Source organism: Rhineura floridana, chromosome 14 (genome assembly GCF_030035675.1).
Source record: "Rhineura floridana isolate rRhiFlo1 chromosome 14, rRhiFlo1.hap2, whole genome shotgun sequence".
Classification (NCBI taxonomy): Eukaryota; Metazoa; Chordata; class Lepidosauria; order Squamata; family Rhineuridae; genus Rhineura; species Rhineura floridana.
Genome location: NC_084493.1, coordinates 20,989,117 through 21,009,429, shown reverse-complemented (window position 1 = coordinate 21,009,429; position 20,313 = coordinate 20,989,117). Strand labels below are relative to the sequence as shown.

The 20,313-nt window shown below is 46.3% G+C and overlaps 1 protein-coding gene across 1 annotated transcript; it reads left to right on the top strand.

The window, feature by feature from the left end:
- The first annotated feature begins 13,068 nt into the window (after nt 1-13,068).
- Nucleotides 13,069-18,900, top strand: LOC133370020 (neuromedin-B-like). The gene is made up of 3 exons (XM_061595902.1): nt 13,069-13,301; nt 14,858-15,075; nt 18,657-18,900. Exons 1-3 carry the CDS (start codon nt 13,160-13,162, stop codon nt 18,696-18,698), a joined length of 402 nt encoding a protein of 133 aa, XP_061451886.1. The 5' UTR covers nt 13,069-13,159; the 3' UTR covers nt 18,699-18,900.
- The last annotated feature ends 1,413 nt before the right edge of the window (nt 18,901-20,313 follow it).

Genomic DNA, 20,313 nt, shown 5'->3' with positions numbered 1-20,313 from the left:
CAGGGTGGGAGTGGAGAAAGTTGAGTTCAAATCCCTTCCCGCGTGCGCATGCAGGTTACCAGATGATCTTGAGCCCATCACTGTCTTCAGCCTAACTTGCCAAATGGGGTTGTTGGGAAGATGAAATGAGGAGAAAACCTTGCTGCACTCCTTTGAAGTCAGCCTGCAGCTGGCTACCAAACATCTTAAACCAGGGGGGCTGGTGTCAGTGGTAAGTCTTTGACCTGCATATTAGTGGGGGCAGAGGAGAGGATTGTTTCCAGAGCAATTGTGACACTTTGATGACTAGGCCTTATTTGGGAGCAAGGTTGGGATATAAACTCAATAAATACATAAAACAAAAATAAAATATATACCAGACATACTCTGGGCTTGTGAATATATCCATACCTTCTGCAGGGATTTTCCTGGGTTGCACTGTGATCTTTTTCTATTTTTACCATATAAAAAAATTAGCCCTGTCACTGGAAAATGCATTGCCAATGCAGTCCATTATCTCTGTATTACTGGTTGGGAACGTACGAGGCAGAGAGAGCAAAAAATAAAATAAAAGCAGCTTACAAAAGCCCTGCCACGTAGTCGTCTGTTGATATTACAAGTTGGGGGAACCAGGTTGAGTGATTTACAACAACCCTATAATGTAGATCTAGAGTTATACCCTTATGGCAGGCTAAGGATCAGGCTGCCCAGGCTGAAATAATAGCATACAACTATGGATGTGAAAGTTGGACCATGAAAAAAGCTAATAAGAGAAAAATCAACTCATTTGAAATGTGGTGTTGGAGGAGAGCTTTGCGCATACCATGGACTGCGAAAAAGACAAAGAATTGGGTGTTAGAACAAATTAAACCAGAACTATTACTAGAAGCTAAAATGATGAAACTGAGGTTATACTTTGGACACATAATGAGAAGACATGATTCACTAGAAAAGATAATAATGCTGGGAAAAACAGAAGGGAGTAGAAAAAGAGGAAGGCCAAGCAAGAGATGGATTGATTCCACAAAGGAAGCCACAGACCTGAATGTACAAGATCTGAACAGGGTGGTTCAGACAGATGCTCTTGGAGGTCACTGATTCATAGGGTCGCCATAAGTCGAAATCGACTTGAAGGCACATAACAACAACTACTACCTTGTAATTAGCTAATACAAGGGTGGAAAACCTTTAGTCTGCAGGCCAAACTTGGCCTGCCAGGGGGTCCAGTTTGGCCGATGAAGCCATTTCCCCCAACCACATCGACCTGTCAATCAGCTGGTGTTACTCAATGATATTAGGTTGGGGATGTAGGATGGGTAGGGAACTCGATCTGGCCGGTGGGCCGGATCTTTACCACTTCCACTCCTGCAAGGGTGAGAACTTCAAAGGGGCTTGCTCTCTCTGCCTATCAGCTGATCGGCACTGATAGCAAGCTATGTCTTTACCTGTACAAACCAGAATGTAGAGAAAATATCCCTGACTGCACATCAGAAACATACAACACAAAAGTCAAGGTAAAGAAGCTATGCATAATAAATATGCTTCATTTTCCATCTTTTTAAAATGAAATAAACCTAATGGCTATAATGCCAAGAAATGCATTTGCAATATTGATGCAAGCATATGATAAGAACAGAATTTGACCTTATCATGAATATGGAAACTACAAGTGATGATAGAAAAATCCAAAAGTTTTGGAAGTACAACCAAATATTGCAAATGCATTTTTTGGAGTTGTAGCCATTAGGTTTATTTTTTCAAAAGGTAGAAAATACAGCATATTTATTATGTATAGTTTTTTTCAACCTTGACTTTTGTGTTGTATGTATACATCTTTACCTGTCCCACATACGATGTTAGGTATGGGGCAGATGGCCGTGTGTGGAGAAAACTGCTTAGGAGCCCTGCTGGGCCTAATTAGGCTCACCATTGATTAGGATGATCCCCTCTGCCACAATTTGTCCCCTTAAGGCAGGGGTGGGGAACCTTTGGCCCTCCAGACACTGCTTGAACTACAACTCCCATCATCCCTGGCCATTGGCCATGCTTGCTAGAGCTGATGGGAGTTGTAGTTCAGCAACATCTGGAGGGCCAAAGGTTCCCCATCCTAGCCTTAAGGTGCTGCAGACTAGACTGCTTTGCCTCTTCAGGCTCTGATTTTTTTAACCCCCAGAAAATTGCCGTCTTTCTATCAGTTACTTAAACCATCTGCACCAATGCAAATGCAGGACTTTCCCAAGTCAACATCTGAGGCCTGGCTCTGTGGTCCCTCCACTGACAAAGAGATGTGGCAGGTGCATGCATGCATGAGACAGGGCCTTCTTAGTTGTGGCACCTAAGCTATGGAAGATCCTCTCTGAGAGGCCTGTTTGATTCCCACTCTACACACCTTCTGGCTGATTTTAAGATTGATTGATTTTGCTACTGAACTGTTGGTAATTTTGTATGTATCTCTGCTTTCTATGTTGTGAACCACCCAGAGAGCTTCGGCTATGGGGCGGTATAGAAATATAATAAATAAATAAATAAATTTCCATACAGATGGTCCTAAGTTTGATCTCTGCCCTTCCCAAGTAGGGCTGGGCAAGACCCATTTCTGAAACCTGGACAGCTGCTGCCGATGTAGACAATACTGAGTTAGCTGGACCAATAGTTTAACTCGATATAAGGCATCTTCCGATGTTCCCGTGAACATTTTATTAGTTCCCTTGAATTCAACTGGAAAGATCATTATTCTTCATGGAGGGGTTGTAGATCAGTGGCAGAGCATCTGCTTTGCATGCAGAAGGTCCCAGGTCCAATCTCTGCCATCTCCACTGGAAATGTCCCCTTCTGAGAACTGCCTGTGCCTTTTTTAAACACCAGAAATGTGGCCCAAAGACTGTGTCCTTTTCCTGGGCATTTTTTTTTGTCCCTGATGCAAATGATGCTAATCAACACCTTGTTACACTGTATGCATATGCTGATATTCTACACGTTAGCAAGAGCTAATTGCTGCGAAGAGAGGTGCCACAAATATTGCCGAAGAATGACACTTTTCTAACAAGGGGAGGAGGAAAGCATGAAGATTCTTAACCGTAATGAGAAGCCTACAGCAGACTCTGCTGGCAAAGAGGCAGGATTTGGGAACAAGCGAAGTGCATCTTTTCTCTTTTCCCTCCATCTTCCTGCCTTCTTAAGGGCCTCTAATTTCTTTGTGGCCTTTGCACTCTTGCACCTTCAAATTATGTTCCAGGAGCATTGCAGAAGTTGTGTTGGAACCCTGCAATGGTAAGTATATCCTTGCAATAATAGCAGCATAATCTCCTATATAACGCATGTAGGAGAGAAGTGGTGTCTTTGCTAGTACCACTTCCAAAAATAAATTTTAAGAATTTAAAATCCTGTTAGGTGCGCTTTCTGTGTGTTTCTGCAATGTCTGAGTAATTTTCTTTTTAAAAAAAAACTCGCTACACAAATGCTCTCTTGCACAAATTGCGTAGCATGAGAATATATACTTTTCATGAATAAAAACTTTTTAAAAGCCACTTATTGAGTTTAATTGGAGCATGGGGGAAGGAGCTGTTTCTGATCATTAGTTACATCACAAACTATCAAATAGATGCCTGTGATGCTTATATACAAAATGAAGTAGGGGTAAATCAGAAAATGTGATGTATCTGCAATGCATCCTACCTGGCGGACAGATGTTAGGCAAGAATCATAGCCCAGTGGTACAGCCCATCCTATGCATGCAGAAAGGCCGAGGACCAACCCCTTAGCACTGCCAATTGAAAGCACAAGTGATCCGAGAGACTACTGTCAGAGATCCCAGTGTGCCACTGCCATTCAGGGTACACCAGGGGTGGGGAACCTTTTGCCCTCCAGATAGTGCTGAACTACAGTTTTTATCATCCCAGGCCATTGGCCATGCTTGCTGGGGCTGATGGGAGTTGTAGTTCAGCAACATTTGGAGTGCCAAAGGCCCCCCACTACTGGGTTACATGGAGAAACAGTTTGACCTGATAGACAGCTTCCTATGCACCTATATTTTGTTCCAATGAATATGTGCAGCAAAAAGGAATCACATGTGCATTTAATACATGATAAACCAAGTGTATGAAAAAGATATGAGGAACTGGATCTGGCCAGTGGGACAGATCCGTAATCTTTTCTGGTCCCTGGGGCCCAGGTTTGACAGGTGAGTGGAGCCCTCTTCTGTCAATCAACAGCGGTCACAATGTCAAGTGGCCCGTTTTTTTGATCAGTTGTTCACTTGCCTGTACTACAAATATTACTCCAGCTTTCTGCTTTCACCCAAGGTGCCAGATCCGATTGCCATGAACTGCCAGCTGCTATATGGGGTTGTATGCAATGCTAGACTTACTTAGAGTAAGCTCATTAAAATTGATAAACCTAAGGTGGTTGTGTTCATTAACTTCAATGGGTCTACTCTGAGTAGAACTTAGCACTGGATGCAACCCCTTAACTCCAGAGGTGTTCTATTGGATCTTTGCTAATTATGAATCCAAGTTCTCTGAGCAGCATAAATTAGGCAAATCAAGCAGATTTGGCTTCCCATTTTATTGCACAATTCTGCTTCCAAAATGCAAGCTTTCAATGTATTTGGTTTATTTTTGCAGGCTTCATATATTAAGAATTGAAAAATGAGCTTTCTGATCCTTATCAGCCCTCCCCAGCATCAGAGGCTGCTTAAAAGGGAAATGCAAGAGTAGATTAAATCGTCAACGACTGAAACAAAAAAAATCAAAACAAGTTCTAGGGACCAAGGCAACGTAACAGTGAGACATGAGAGCGAAAGAGTAGTTCACTGCTGGCAGGCGTGAGAGATAATATTTGAGAAATCTGAATTGTCCTTTCATGGTTCTGAAGTCACATCAGATTTGGCCAGCCCTGGGCAAAATGTTATTTGGTGGTCTCTGTCAATAGGCTCTTTTGGACTAAACTAGCTGTGTTGGGAGCATTTCAAGCAGACCTGGGCAGCTGGTCATTCCAAGCCACCCTCTTAATTTCCCACAATGTTCTAGAGTGATGTGAAAGGTGAGGGGCATTGTGGGAAATTCAAAGGATGCCTACATCCAGCCACCTGGCACTGCTGTGAGTACCAGGCTGGGGGGTGGGGATTAAGAAGCATAGGACAAACCCTGCCAAGGTACCAGGGCATGGGCAGCAGCCCAAGCGTGTCAGGTGCTGGTGCCAGCCCTGGATTAGACCATAAGAGAAACTGATGATCAAATACATTTTTTAAAAAAATGCAATGCAAGACCAATCACTGTGCTTGGATTGACCCTCCTGTGGCTTATAGAAATATTAAAGCACAATGGCTGCATACACACCTTGAAAGCACATTCAAAGCACATCAACCTTCCCCCCCAAAAAATCCTGGAACATATAGTGTGTTGAGGGTGCTGGGAACTGTAACTCAGTGAAGTCTACACCAGTGGTCCCCAACCTGGGGGCCGCAAAGTAATCCAGCGGGGGCCACCAACAGTAAAGAAATGAATTATTTATTAATTTTTTAAAAAAATCTTCACTCCCTAGACACTGTTTGCTCCCCATTGCCACTGCAGACGACACCTCCCCCTTGCTCCAAATGAGAGGGGAGGACTTTTCCTGAAGCTCCAGAGCGTCTTTCAGGTGCACCAAGCATAGGCATCTGCCTATAAAACACGTGGCAGATGCCAAAGGAGGCTGAGGGTGGGGCTACCAAGAAGAAGAGGGGATTACTATCACTGGCTCCCATCTCCTCACACCGCCACTGCTGATGACGCCCTTGCTCAGAACGAGAGGAGAGGGCTTTTTGTGAAGCAACAAGAAGCAAGGCTGCAAAGAAAGGCTGCTTTCCCCCTTCCTTTCTGGCAGCCAGCCTGTCTGCCGTTCTTGGCTCCTGATTCACTGCCATCTCCTTTTAAAAATTATTCTTAATTGCAAGGCCACCCAGATCTCACCTTCAGCCCAGATGAGCCAAGGAGCAATGAGGAAGCTCAGAAGCTCTGAGGCTGTATGTGTGCCTGCATCCCCCCTTTCTTCTACCTACACTCACCCACTCTCTCTCCAAGATGCTGCAGCTTCCCCCTTCCCATGTGCCCAAATGCCTGCATGCCTGCAGATGCCTGCAGGAGGGGCAGGTGTGTTTGTGTGTGTGCGTGCAATAATCTGCCTTCTGCTCCATTCATTCCCCAAGTGCATGCTAACCAAGTCATCAGTTCTGATGATCATCCCAAGGCCTAAAAGCACTAACACCCATCTCAATTTATCCACCCTTTTGTCTTCACAATCTAGCATCCCCACCACTACCGCATTGCTGCTTCTTTTATTATTATTATTATTATTATTATTATTATTATTATTATTATTATTATTATTATTATTTCAAAAAGCTCAGCAGGTTGGCTGGGTCTACATACTGCAGCTGAAATGTATTTATTTATTTATTTCATTTATATCCCACCTTTCCTCCAAGTTGCTCAAGGTGGTGCACAACCCTTTCCATTTTATCCTTACACCAACCCTGTGAGATAGGTCAGGCTGAGAGACTGTGTCTGGCCCAAAGTCACCCAGTGGGCTTCATGGCTGGGTGGGGATTTGAAAGTGGATCTTAGTCCAGCACTGTAACCCACTGGTGTTGGGAGATAGGACTGTACATCTTCAGACTGTGGGGGGGATACCAATTTGACTGGATCTTTGCATTAAGAAAAGAAAGCAACACCTCCCTGTCTGCAGGGAGCTTTTTATGGAAAAGGATATTTGGAGATGTGATTTTGCGATGCAACGTTTTTTCAATTAACAGAGGTTAAAATTACAATTATCGTGGGGGAGATGGTCATAATTTTTTTTTTTTTTAGTTTATAAAGGGGGTCCTATAATGGTTGGGAACCAGTGGCCTAGACTTCTTTTTCCAGGATTCTTTGGGGCCAGTCATTTGCTTGAAATGTATGGTGTGTATGCAGCTTTAGTTTAACTTCTCTTGGGAATTGTAGCTTACACCTCACAGCTGTACAATTCTCAGCACACCCTTAACAAATGACAGTTCCCAGGATTCTTGAAGGAGGATACTGTGCTTTGAATGTGCCTTGAATGTATGGTGTGTGCGCGCGTCTGCCTTCCAGACAGAGTACAGACATAAGTGTCTTCCAAATGACAGCCACGCTGACACTAACAAGTACAATGAAATCTCCTGATACTCAAGGAATATAAAAACATCAGAAGAGCCCTACTGGATCAGACCAACACTGCATCTGATCCAGCATCCCTGTCTCCCACAGTGGCCAACCAGATCCCTCTGGGAAGCCCAACAGCAGGGAAGGAAGGCAATAGCCCTCCCCACTGTTGCACCCCAGCAACTGTGATTCAAAGGCAGAGACAGGAATGAAGAACTTGCAACTCTCCAGATGCTGGAATCCCAATTCCCATCTGCCCCAGCCAGCATAGCCAGTGGTCAGAGAGTTATAGTAAAACAACATCTGGAGGGCCACAGATACCATTCCTGCCAAAGGAGGTCCCATGTACATGAGCAGATGTACTCTGCGTAGTCTGAGACAGGAGGTGAGACGACTAGAACGCCGGTGGCGGAAATCCCGCTCCGAAGGTGTCCAGACACAAGTTAGAGCAGCAGTAACTGCCTACCAAGTGGCAATAAAGACAGAAAAGAAGGCTTTCTTTACTGCCTCTATTGCGTCTGCAGAGTGCTGTCCCAGGAGGTTATTCCAAGTGGTCCGAAGCCTGGTCGGTCCAGTTGCTCAGGAACCCTTGGAACAGTCAAAAGCCTCCTGTGACACTTTGGCTAAGCACTTCGCTGATAAAATCGAATGCTTACGGAGCTCGATCCCGTGCGCCGTGGATACGGTAAAGGAGCCAGAGTTGGCCAGTTGCACACCGGTATGTTTGGATCATTTTCAGCCTCTCTCTTCTGAGGATGTGAACAAGGTGCTCTCGACTGTAAAGCCTACCACCTGTCTAACTGACCCATGCCCATCGTGGCTCATCATGAGCTGCAGAGAGAAGTTGGGTGAGGGGATTAAGGCGGTGGTAAACGCATCCTTGAAAGAGGGTGTGATGCCATCAGCCCTCAAGGAGGCAATTGTAAAGCCCATCTTGAAGAAGCCCTCCTTGGATCCCCAAGTTTTTAATAACTTTCGCCCAATTTCGAATTTACAATTTTTGGGCAAGGTCATTGAGCGAGTGGTGGCTAATCAGTTGTCGACACACTTGGATGCAACGGATTACTTAGATCCATACTGGGCTTCAGGACTGGTCACGGAACTGAAACAGCCTTGGTCGCTCTGGTAGATGATATGAGGAGGGCATTAGATAGGGGAGAATTCACCTTTCTTGTCCTCCTTGACCTTTCAGCGGCTTTTGATACTGTTGACCACAGTATCCTTTTATATCTCCTGGAGGGATTGGGAATAGGAGGCACTGTATTACGGTGGTTCCGTTCCTTTCTGTCTGACAGGTACCAACAGGTGGCATTGGGGGAGGAGGTTTCAGACCCTTGGCCTCTACATTGTGGTGTGCCACAGGGTTCTATCCTCTCTCCCATGCTATTTAACATCTATATGAAGCCGCTGGGGACAATCATCAGGAGATTTGGGTTGCAGTGTCACCAATATGCGGATGACACTCAGCTCTATCTCTCGTTTAAATCTTCACTAGACTTGGCTGTGGAGACCTTGTCCAAGTGCCTGGAGTCCGTGAGTGGATGGATGGGAAGGAATAGGCTGAAACTGAACCCCGACAAGACCGAGGTACTACTCGTGGGGGACAAGAGAAGGTTGGGAACTGTTGACCTGAAGTTCAATGGGGTGAGTCTACCCCTGAAGGACCAGGTCCGCAGCCTCGGGGTTGTACTTGATTCCAAGCTGTCCATGGAGGCTCAGATTTCGGCAGTGAGCCGGGCAGCTTGGTATCAACTACACCTTATACGTAGGCTGCAACCCTACCTTCCTGTTCATCAGCTCCCACTGGTAGTACATGCCCTGATCACCTCTTGATTAGATTACTGTAATGCGCTCTACGTGGGGTTACCCTTGAAAACGGTCCGGAAACTACAACTTATTCAAAATGCGGCGGCTCGACTACTTACAAACAGTCGTCACCGGGACCACATCACGCCAGTGTTGTTCAATCTACACTGGCTTCCAGTTGTTTTCCGGGGCCAATTCAAGGTGTTGGTATTAACCTTTAAATCCCTATATGGTCTCGGCCCAGTTTATCTAAAGGAGCGCCTACAACGCCACCAATTATGCCGCCTGACAAGATCGGCCACACAAGGCCTTCTCTCAGTCCTGCCAACCAAATCAGCTAAGTTGGCGGGAACTAGGGAGAGGGCCTTTTCAGTGGCGGCCCCCACCCTCTGGAACTCCCTCCCACAAGATCTTCGGCACGTCTCTTCCCTGAATATGTTCCGCAAGGCCTTAAAGACCTGGCTTTTTCAACAGGCTTTTGGGACTTCTGGGAAGGCTTAATATTCTTATGATCGAAATGCCTCCTACCCTGTATTGCTGTTATCATAATTTATAATTTATATTGTTATATTGTATTTTATTGTATTGTATTTTGCTGTATTTTATTATATGTACGTCGCCTAGAGTGGCCATTGGCCAGATAGGCGACACATAAATTAAATTTTATTTTATTTTATTTTATTTTATTATTATTATTATTATTATTATTATTATTATTATTATTATTATTATTATTATTATCCTTCATGAATTGTTCTAATCCTCCATTTAAACCTGCAGCCATGAAGCTCACTGGGTGACCTTGGTCCAGTCCCAGTCTTCCCAGCCTAACCTACCACACAGGGTTGTTGTAAGGATCAAATGGGGAGGGGGGAGTACCATGTATACGCCACCTTGAGCTCCTTGGAGGAAAGGTGGGATATAAATGTAATAATAAACACATGAAAAAAATAATTATAACCCTGCATATTCCCAGGCACTCCGTAGTCGTAACACCAACCATTTCCCAGCAATAACTACAATCCTATTCATATAGTCCTGGACAAGCATGGGCTGGACATACTATATTTGCACAGAGCTTTTCTTTTCCACCGTGCTCTCAAAATATTTCTGATTTCAATCTCTGGGGCTTGTTTCAAGTGGAAAGTAGGAAGCTGCTTTATACTGTGTCAGATCTAGCTCTAAGTTGTCTACACTTACCTTTGCAGCCTCTCTAGGATTTCAGACAGGCGTTTTCCCCAGCCTCTTAAGGAAATGCCATAAAAAGGCCTTTTGCATGCACAGCAGTGAACTATGACCCTTCTCCATTCAAGTAAATCCATCCCATGTTTTTGCCACTGCAAAGGATGCACCAATTTCCTGTTTGTTTTAGGATAACAGGACCTATTGATTTCCACCCATGTAATCTCACTGAGGCATCCTGCATCTCATCAGACATGCTTTGATGCACCCAGTAATTTCCCCTGGGAATCTGAGGCCATTGCTGCCTTTGGTCAGCCTGTAATTGGTACCAGTTAATCCCAGTCCCGTACAGGACTTCACTGTAATCCCTGGTACGGCTTTGGCCCTTTCCACTCTGGCTCATCACCAAACAAAAAGGAACCAATTCAAGAACTCTATGCTGTAGGTGCTGATCATTGGTCTTGTACTCTATGCGCCCCCAGATCTTGGCGCTTAATCCCCCAATATTGACAAGCCATTCTGTGCAGAACAAGAGGTAAGCATGAATAATGCAATCTTGGTTTCCTAGGTTTTTCACACAACACAGCAGTTCCCCCCCCCCAACAAACCAACAACTCAAGGTTTAGTGTATTCCTTCTGGCAATGCTATTGGCCACAAAGTGTAGAAGAGTGAACTTAGCTGCCTAGATGGTTCAGCTTGCTTCTAAAGCAACTTAACTTTCCAGCCCTCCATGCCAGCACACTTTTAAGTAAGGTTGTAATATTTTGTTAATTAATAGGTTAAAAACATATTTGATTGATGAAGATGTCCTCAATTAACTGGAGAGCAGATTTTTAAAACATTGCTTTGTTATTATTGATAACAACAATTGTTGTTGTTATATGCCTTCAAGTCGATCACGACTTATGGTGACCCTATGAATCAGCGACCTCCAAGAGCATCTGTCATGAACCATCCTGGTCATATCTTGTAAGTTCGGGTCTGTGGCTTCCCTTATGGAATCAATCCATCTCTTGCTTGGCCTTTCTCTTTTTCTACTGCCTTCTGTTTTTCCCAGCATTATTGTTTTTTCTAGTGAATCATGTCTTCCCATTATGCATCCAAAGTATGATAACCTCAGTTTCATCATTTTAGCTTCTAGGGATAGTTCTAGTTTAATTAGTTCTAACACCCAATTCTTTGTCTTTTTCGCAGTCCATGGTATGCGCAAAGCTCTCCCCCAACACCACATTTCCTCTACATGTCTACTCAAAAGTTCTTCAGGTGCCTATGGGAAGCCCTACTGAGTGTTGGAGTATTGGCAAAATTAACACAGTTTAGCAGAGTGTAGCTTGCTCAGCGTTTCTGTGCAGAGTGCGTGTGTGTGGTTTACCTGAGAGAAAGCAAGTTTTCCCATGAGCTGCCAGCAAGGGCTGTGATGGTGACTAGCAGTAGTATTATCAACTCCCACCTTACAAGAGCCCTGTGGTGTAGAGGTTGGAGTGCTGGACTGGGACCTGGGAGACCAGGGTTCGAATCCCCACTCAGGCATGAAGCCATGAAGTTCACTGGGTGACCTTGGGCCAGTCACTCTCAGCCTAACCCTACCTTGCAAGGCTTTTGTAGGGAGAACCATGTAGGCTACCTTGAGCTCCTTGGGGAAAAGGTGGGATATAAATAAATAAACAGTATCCTTTATATACCTGCCAACTAAGATTTCACATCGTGCATCTGAAAGGAAGTGGGCTTGGGGCCAGGAAAACTTATGCCATAATAAATTGGTTTGTCTTTAAGGTCTCACAAGGCTCTTTGATTTTTCCTGCCAGTGACTAAGGCAGCGACCACTCTGGGAATAACATTAATACGAAGAAAGGACTGGGCATTAATAATAGAGTATACTCACATAATATATATATCTTAACAGAGATAATAATAATAATAATATTAACAGTAGCAGCAGCAGTAGTAGTAGTCCCTTGCAAAAATATGCATTTAATAAATCTGCTGCTGCTTGACAGGCTCCCAGGGAGGAGGGAGGGCGGCCTTTGCCTCCAACACTGTCCCATCCTCCTTGACTTGAGTATCCACGACGTGGCCTTCGGGACGCCTGTTTTGCAAACGGCCCTTCAAAGTCTGCATGCAAAAGGCTGGGAGGGCAGGTGCGTGGGTAGAAATCTCCCAGATGTCTGGAATGGTTGGACGGTGCTGACTCCTCCATATTGCCAGTGCTCCAGAAATAGCAATCACTTGATTCCCAGCCGCCTTAAACGTGGCTAGACACGGGGGAAAGCCTCACTGAATCCAGCAGGGCTCAACACATAGGAAAGTGTACTGGGCGCCGCCTCCTGCCCAGAACTCAGGAAGGGACGTCGGTAGGAGTGAGGCACCTAACTTTACTCCGCCGACGGCTCCATCGCCGCTTCCTCTCCTGTCCTTGGCCACGAAACCCGCTTTTGTCTGGGTTCTGCCTCGTTGACTACTAACTTGACAACAGCCTTTTCCACAGCCTTCAGTCGACTGCGCCCCCCTCGCCTAAGGGCTTACCAGGTTTACCCCGGCACTCTGCACACGCTCAGAGATGCCCGCTTTCTATTATTTCGCATGCTTCAGGATTGAGCCTGGCATTCCAAGCAGGATTGGAAGTGGGTGGGCTCTGGGGAGCCCTGATCAAACCCTAAGCTCTTCCAATTCCTCGGATCCCTGCTTGACCCCGCTCCCTCTCCCTTTCTGCCCCCACAACCGTCTGGGTGTGTGTGTGTATGCAAGTGTCCTTTTCTGGGGGCAGAGCCGTGACAAGGCAGGGCCAGGGTGACTCCCTTCCAGCCCCTAGACGTGTCTGCCGTCTGAGCGCCAGGAGGGGCGCCGCTTGGGTGACGATGCCCTCGCCTCAGTCTCCGCCCTAGCAGCTGGGCTATTTAAACAGGAGGACCCTGGAGACGTCCGACAAAGGGACTCGGAAAAGAAGAGACGAGCGGAGCCACCTAGTGGTCAGAGGAGACAAGGCAGGGCGTCCGTCCGTCTTTCAGTCCGTCGAGGTCCCCCGCCGCCCGGAATGAGAGCCATGGGCGCTGCAGGGCTCTCCGGCAGGATCCTACCAGTGGGGGGCTTGGCTTATCTGCTCCTCTTCGCCACCCTTTCCGTTTCGCCCTCGCTCGAAGGACCCATCCGGCTCCGGGAAAATCTCTGGGCTACAGGTACTCCCATTGCATCGCTCTGCGGCTCTGGAGGGGGCGTTCTCAAAAGTGACATCCCGCCCCCTCACACTCACACAATGAGAAATTGTTGCGTGAATTAGCGGGAACCCTGGAAGAAACAAGGTTGTGAAGTGCTGTTTTTTTTTTAGGGGGGCACAACATAGGACTAAAGGAGAGGCTATTCATAAGATCCTTAGCCGGGGTCCGACACACCAAAAGATACACAGGCGGTGGGGGATCTGTCTGTGCTGCCAGATCAACTACGTGGCCAGTTCCCGGGATCTTCAACGGTGCTTTTAGTTTTCCGTCTGTCTAAAATATCTGGAGGGCACCAAGTTGGGGAAGGCTGGCGCAAGGGATTGTGGACATGGGAACGGGATGGGGTAGGTTGGGGCACTTTGTTCTTTCGAGTCCCCTCTACGCCAGGATGCTTGTGAGTTACTCAGTGGGGCGAGGGATGAAGCACTGTATAGGATTTGGCGAGATGGGTTGGTCCTTTGCAGCTTTGTGATTGTGTGGCTGATAGTTTATGACGGTGGTAGTTATTTTCGCGGGACATTTTAACACTGTATCCGTTAACTAAACAGCAGACAAATGCATTTAAAAGAAAAAGAGATTTGTCTTAAATGCAGTGCCTGGATTCATTTGCTTGGGTGTGCTGCTTTTTAAAAAAAGCCAGGCACAGAGGGTCAGAAAGCAATGCCTTCAGCACCAGGGCAAAGGGACAGCTCCGAATAACATCTGATCGGAAAGCCAGTCTCTGTACAAGATGGACAAATGAACAGAGCATGGATTATTTTGCAGCTGCTGATGATTGGGATAAAATGTGCAGGGATTTCAGGGTGGGGGCGTGTGGAAATGTCATGTAGTTCAACTCCCCACCTTGACTGCTACTTAAAAGTGCCCCTGAGATACATGTGTGACCCTACTCTGAACACAAGGAGATGGCCACAGTCTCCCTGGAAAGCTCAGCATCACCTTCATGGGTGACTGGGTGGTTTTTATTAAATTTATATCTCGCCCTTCCTCCTAGAAGGACCCCAGGGTGGCAAACAAAAACACTAATAGCACTCTAAAATATCTTAAAAATAAAAGACTTAAAAACATATCAAAACAAAAAAATGCCATACATGTGAGCAGGGTTTTTTTTAAAAAAAATTCATAAAAAAGCACGCATGTGATGACCAATAAATCCATATAGATATAGAAATGTGTATATATAGTGTGTGTAAAATATATACATTTTAAATTATATATGCACATATATATACAGGTAGGATGTGCAATAAAATGTTGCAGTGTGGAGCACTCCTGTCCAGAGTTCCAGGCACTCTCTTCCATTCCCCCATCCCCAATTTGACAAGTGAATCGGCACAGACAATAGCTGCAAGGAGGTGGTGGTGGTAGTGGTGGTGAGACTATTTAGGGCATCTTGCCCAACAGCTTCCCCCCGCCAACAAAAAGCACTTTGAGCCAGCACTGTACTGACTGACTTGAGCTACAGTTGTAGTAGTCATTCTCTCCTCCCATTATCTCCATGGACCATGTCATTCCAGGGCACTTTATGGGGAAGAAGAGTACCTTGAGCTCTTCTCATGTACAGTCAACATCCCTGGAAAAAGCAGATCCCAACAACACCCCCAAGGCTTTCAGTCCAGTGCTGACCGGTGTCTTGGAGGACATGAAAGACCTGCTGACGAGAGAATTTCTTAAAATCCTCCTGCAAGAGAGGCTATTGGAGGAGAACAGAGGGAAGCATGATCTCAAGGACCAGGTGAGCACACGCACCCTTCCCAAACACCCTGAAGTGAATGACTGTGTCAGTGGTGGCTGGTGCCCATTGGGACTGGTGGGGGAGAAGGCAAGGGAGATCATCAGTAGATGGAATGCTAGGTTTGTCTCCGTCCTCCTCTCTGTTGAGCTTTACACAAGGCAACCCTGCGACTAAGGAGGATGATAGGCAGTGCCACACCCTGGACTGAATGTCAGTAAGAAGGCAGGCAGGTGGGGCTAGTGAGGGCTGCCCCACTTTTCCTAATGGACCAGCCACCTCTGGAGTGTGTGATTCCAAGCTTCCCCATGGTGAGCTGACAGTGTGCTCAAGACGCATTTGTTTCTCATGCTCCACCCATCTTTCTCTCCACACAATGCTTCCACTGCAAGGGTTTCCAAACTGTGGTCCACAGACCACCAGTGGTCCACAAGCATCATTCAGGTGGTCCACAGCGTGTCTGTAAAAATACGACAAATCATACGGCATCTAGCACAGCACATTACAATTGCTACAACAGGTGGGGAAATCATTAAGTGGTCCGCCAACACACTCAGCAATTTTCATGGGGTCTATAGGGAAAAAAGTGTGGGAACCACTGTCCTATTGGCAGGGCATCGTTTTCCCAGTCCACTGGCCATGCCTTCTCCCAAACAGGCAGTTCATTTGCCATTGTGACCACACCATGAGACGTGTATGGGCAAGTCTGCAGGATTCCTGCTGGATGTTGCACCTGGTGTGACTGAGGTTGCTGTGCTGATTGGAAAGAAACATGCAGGAATATTGGGCAAATGTCAAGGTGTGGTTTGAGGATTGCTTTGAATGAAAGGCAGTGCTGGAGCTTCAGAGAGGCTATCATAGATGCTGGAGGTTGAGGAGTCCTTAGGGCAGGTTTAGTAATAGCTCCAACAGCAGTAGTTCTCTTTTCTTCCAGAGCTGTCAGAATGGTGCATTGTGTTCATATATGCTCTCTCACTCTCTCGCTCACACATAGAGAGGTGAGGAAGGTTATATGATCAGCTGAAATGGATAGTTGCTGGAAATCACAGAAGGGGAGAGTGCTCTTGCACTCCTTATGGGCTTCCAATAATGGGCACAGTGAAGATGCTGGATTAGATGGGCCATTGGCCTGATCCAGTAGGGCTCATCTTATGTTCTTATAGGTAAGATGAAGATATAATTAAATAAAACATGGTTACCTTAAACTTCTACTGATGATAGATTGGACTTGGATTCAAACTTCACTTCAGTCATGGACTCAAGATTAGGGGTGGTAGTTGGCTGTGCTACCGTTTGTCAGCCTTTGTGCCCCACCAGTGTGATTATGATAATAACAGCTCAGTGGCAGAGCATCTGCTTTGCAGGGCAGAAAGTCGAAAGCCCATTCCCAGGCATCTTCTGAGAGGGCTGGGAGAGACCCCTGCCTGAAACCAGGGCCAAACTAAACATAACGTTTTTGTAGTTTGCCAATGATTCTTAAAACGAAAATAAATTGTTTGTGGGGTGGGGAATCACAACTGACATCTCCTTTTCCTAAGGAAAATGAGCTTTAGAGTGGTTGGTGGTTTATCTTTTTTTTCCCCCTGCCCACTGCTTCATTCCTTCCAGTCATTCCAAACATATGTTTGGCTCTCAACAGACATTTGGAAAACCCTGCAGGGGGACAAGGCTGGAGGTGGAGATTTGGAGAAGAGAAGCGGCAGGTGTGGAAAGGACTCATTGCCTCCCCTTTCTGCCAGTTTTCTACCCCAGATCTGCCATAGGGACTTAGGGCAGGGATGTTTAGTTCTGCCCCAAGTACTTATGCAATGGAGCTAATGACTTGTTTGCCATGTGTGGATGCGACAACACCTGGGTTCAGTTCTCTGCTCAACTACAGAGCTCATTGGATAGTATTCAGGTAAAGCCGATAATGATTTGGGAAGGGATCGTAGCTCAGTGGTAGACAACACATCTTGCATGCAGGAGGTGCCAAGTTAGATTGGTCAGGTAGCCAGCGAGGGGAATAAGTCCTCTCTGCTTCAGACCCTGGAATGCTGCTGACAGCCAGAGAGGACAATACTGGATGAGGCAGACCATCAGCAGAAGGCAATCTCAAAGAGAAATGAATTGGATATTTGGGGTTTCCTCCACAGAAAGGAATAGCTCCTGTTGGCTTCCATAGAATGAGAGGACAGGTGAAGACTGTGCTGGCATCCAAGGGGTTGGGGGAGAGGCACTGGGTGCCCATGCAAACAGCTCCTTCCATTTCGAACATTGGCAGTTCCCATGATTTTCATGAAACATCACTCCTGTTTTTGTGAGATCGCTGATCTTTTAGAAGGAAGAGGCGTGCAGTCATGAGATTCCTTGTCGAGCATATTTATTGGATGCCAGTGTTGGGGAAGCTGAGGCCTGGGGACCAAATATGCCCCCCGATCCCTCTGTCTGGCCATTGGGACACACCCAAGGCCACCATCCCTCCTCAGCTATACCCCTCACAGACCCTGCCTCACACCTTCCCTGATTGTTTGTGCCTGGCTGAAATGTGCCCTTGGACTCCGATTATGCCTCTGGCTTGCTTAGATGGAGGGGAGAGAGAGATGTGTGTGCGCAGAAACTAGCCCATGATACAAAGGTAGAATTTGCATTCATTGCTCTGCCCACTTTTGCTTCTGACCTCACCCCCTATTGGCAGGTGGCCCCCCAGAGTTGCTTAGAATGCAGCCCTCTGGCTGAAAAAGCTTTCTCTCCCTCACCCCCAACTTCAGCCCACCGTACTGGGCCCTCTTTTCTTCTTTCACTTGGGTATTTTTTTCTGGAAAGGCAGGATCAGAAGAGGCCCTTGCCATTTGCAGCCTAGCCCAAAGCACTCCATGCAAAATCATCCAGCTCCTTTTATGGCCAATGCTTCATAGGTCCCTTCACCTACTGTATGTCTTGTGGGCTGGTGTCCAGAACCCACCTCTCCTTAGTTGAGTCATTGATCTTGGACACAGCATCTCCTGCTTTGACCAGGGAAATCTCCAAGGTCCTGAAGTACCTGAACCCTGGCCAGGTGCCTGATCTCCTGGTTACTGGTCACTCTGTGGTCTAGGATCATAGGAAGCACTCTCATACTGAATCAGACCCACTGGTCCATCTAGCTCAGTATTGTTTACACTGACTGGCAGCAGCCCTCCAGGGTTTCAGACACGGAGCATCTCCCAGCCCTACCTGGAGATGCTGGCGATTGAACCTGAGAACTTCTGCATGCAAGGCAGGTGATCTGCCGCTGAGCTGTGGTTCACCAATAGACAGGTGCTAGAAAGTATGTTGACATGCAACAATGTGAGGTCACCTATCTACGTGAAGGCCTCAGATGAGTGATGGTCATCTTTCTCAGCAACCGCCTTGCTAAAGGATGAGATCATGCCATTTTCTTCCCTAGGCAGAGCCAGTCATAGATCTCTCCCCTCCAAACACCAGACCACAGCCAGGTAGAAAAGCCCACTTCAGATGTCCAGAGTGGCTACTTCCTTCTCATCAGTGGACAAGGTCAGTTTGCTTTCCTTCCTACTTAAGTGTAAGCTACTGATGTGTGTGTGTGTGTGTTTTCATTATAGGAACCACCTTCATTCATAAAGTTCCTGGGAAAATACATTTAAGGAGAATGAACTGAGGAAAACGCCATGGACTATTGGGAAAGAGGGAGCTGCTTAAAGGGCTGTGAAAGCATCAAGAATGCCATAATCATGGTGTAAAGTATCAGATTTATAACTGTAACCCTAATATTGACCCCCTCTCTGAAGAACCAAGTATTGACTGTATAGAAAATTCCTGCCAATTCCCTGTACTACGGCAGCTGATCAAGGAGGCATGATGAATAAATGTCCCTCTTTGCATAGCCCAGAGGATTATTTTCAGGCAGCAAAACATCGTTGAGTAGAGCAGAAGAAAGCAAGCAGCCACAAAGGATCTAGCCCAGACAGGTATGGTGCTGGTAGGGCAGGGATGAAGAACCTGCGGCCTTCCAGATGTTGTTGAACTACATCTACCATCATTTTGGATTAGTTGCAATGCTGGCTGAGGCTGATGGGTACTGGAGTCCAACATATTATGGTGGGCCGCCACATCCCTGTGAAAGAGTCCTTTGACCAGTATATCCTAAATTGTTAATAGCTGTTAACAGATTGGATTATAGAGGAGGGTTAATTAGGAGTATGTGAGACATCCATTTTGGAGCCATGCCCATAGCAACAGAGTCACAGCTGCCCCAGCGACCCAGACAGAGTGGGTGGTCATGTGGGTATATTCAGGTACCTCACCTATCCCTGCCAATAGCTCCCAGGTCATTATATCTTCTGTACATCCCCTCTGCAGCCATGAAGCTATGAATCATGAGTCTGTTAGCCAACAGCAGATCCCAGGCACCAGAGAAACATAGAATAGTAGAGTCGGAAGAGGTCTATAAGGCTATCAAATCCAACCCCCTGCTCAATGCAGGAATCCAACTTAAAGCAGACCTCACAGGTGGCTGTCCAGCTGCCCCTTGAATGCCCCCAGTGTTGGAGAGCCCATCACCTACCTAGGAAATTGGTTCCTTTGTTGTACCACTCTAACAGGAAGTTTTTCCTGATGTTCAGGCAAAATCTGGCTTCCTGTAACTTGAGCCCATAATTCCATGTCCTGCAGTCTGGGATGACTGAGAAGAGATCCTGGCCCTCCTCTGTGTGACAACATTTCAAGTACTTGAAGAGGGCTATCATATCTCCCCTCAATCTTCCTAAGGCTAAACATGCCCAATTCTTTCAGTTTCTCCTCAAAGGGCTTTGTTTCCATGATGCAGTGCAACTGTGATTGAAGTAAACACATTAAAAAACCCCACATACAATTCTATCATTGCTGCAGATCTCTGATGGGTAATCTGTGTTTCCTGTGCAACATTCCAACTGTTCCTATATGCACTTCCATACATAAATTTATAGTCCCCCTTTTTCATATATACATCATCTGCTAAGAGTTGCACTGCATTATTGCTTGTGTGATTGCAAATGACTACAAAATCACCCAAGTATGGTGCTTTGGTAGATGATACACCTGCCACGCATGTAGATGATACACCTGCCACGCATGTAGCTGAGAGACTCTCAAGGTTTCTCCTGTTTGCCAGGAAGGCCTCAGATATGGAGGGGGCTCATGACCCAGGATCCCTCCTGCTTCTGCTCCACCCTGTCTCATTACATCAGCACTGCAGGTCAGTGTCACGGCCAATTGTCAGAG

Excerpts from the sequence above, each read along its gene's own strand:
- LOC133370020 (XM_061595902.1), top strand. The coding sequence starts at position 13,160 with ATGAGAGCCATGGGCGCTGCAGGGCTCTCCGGCAGGATCCTACCAGTG. Across the intron at positions 13,302-14,857 it reads GGAAAATCTCTGGGCTACAG|GGCACTTTATGGGGAAGAAG; the intron begins GTACTCCCATTG and ends ATGTCATTCCAG. Across the intron at positions 15,076-18,656 it reads AGCATGATCTCAAGGACCAG|GAACCACCTTCATTCATAAA; the intron begins GTGAGCACACGC and ends TTTTCATTATAG.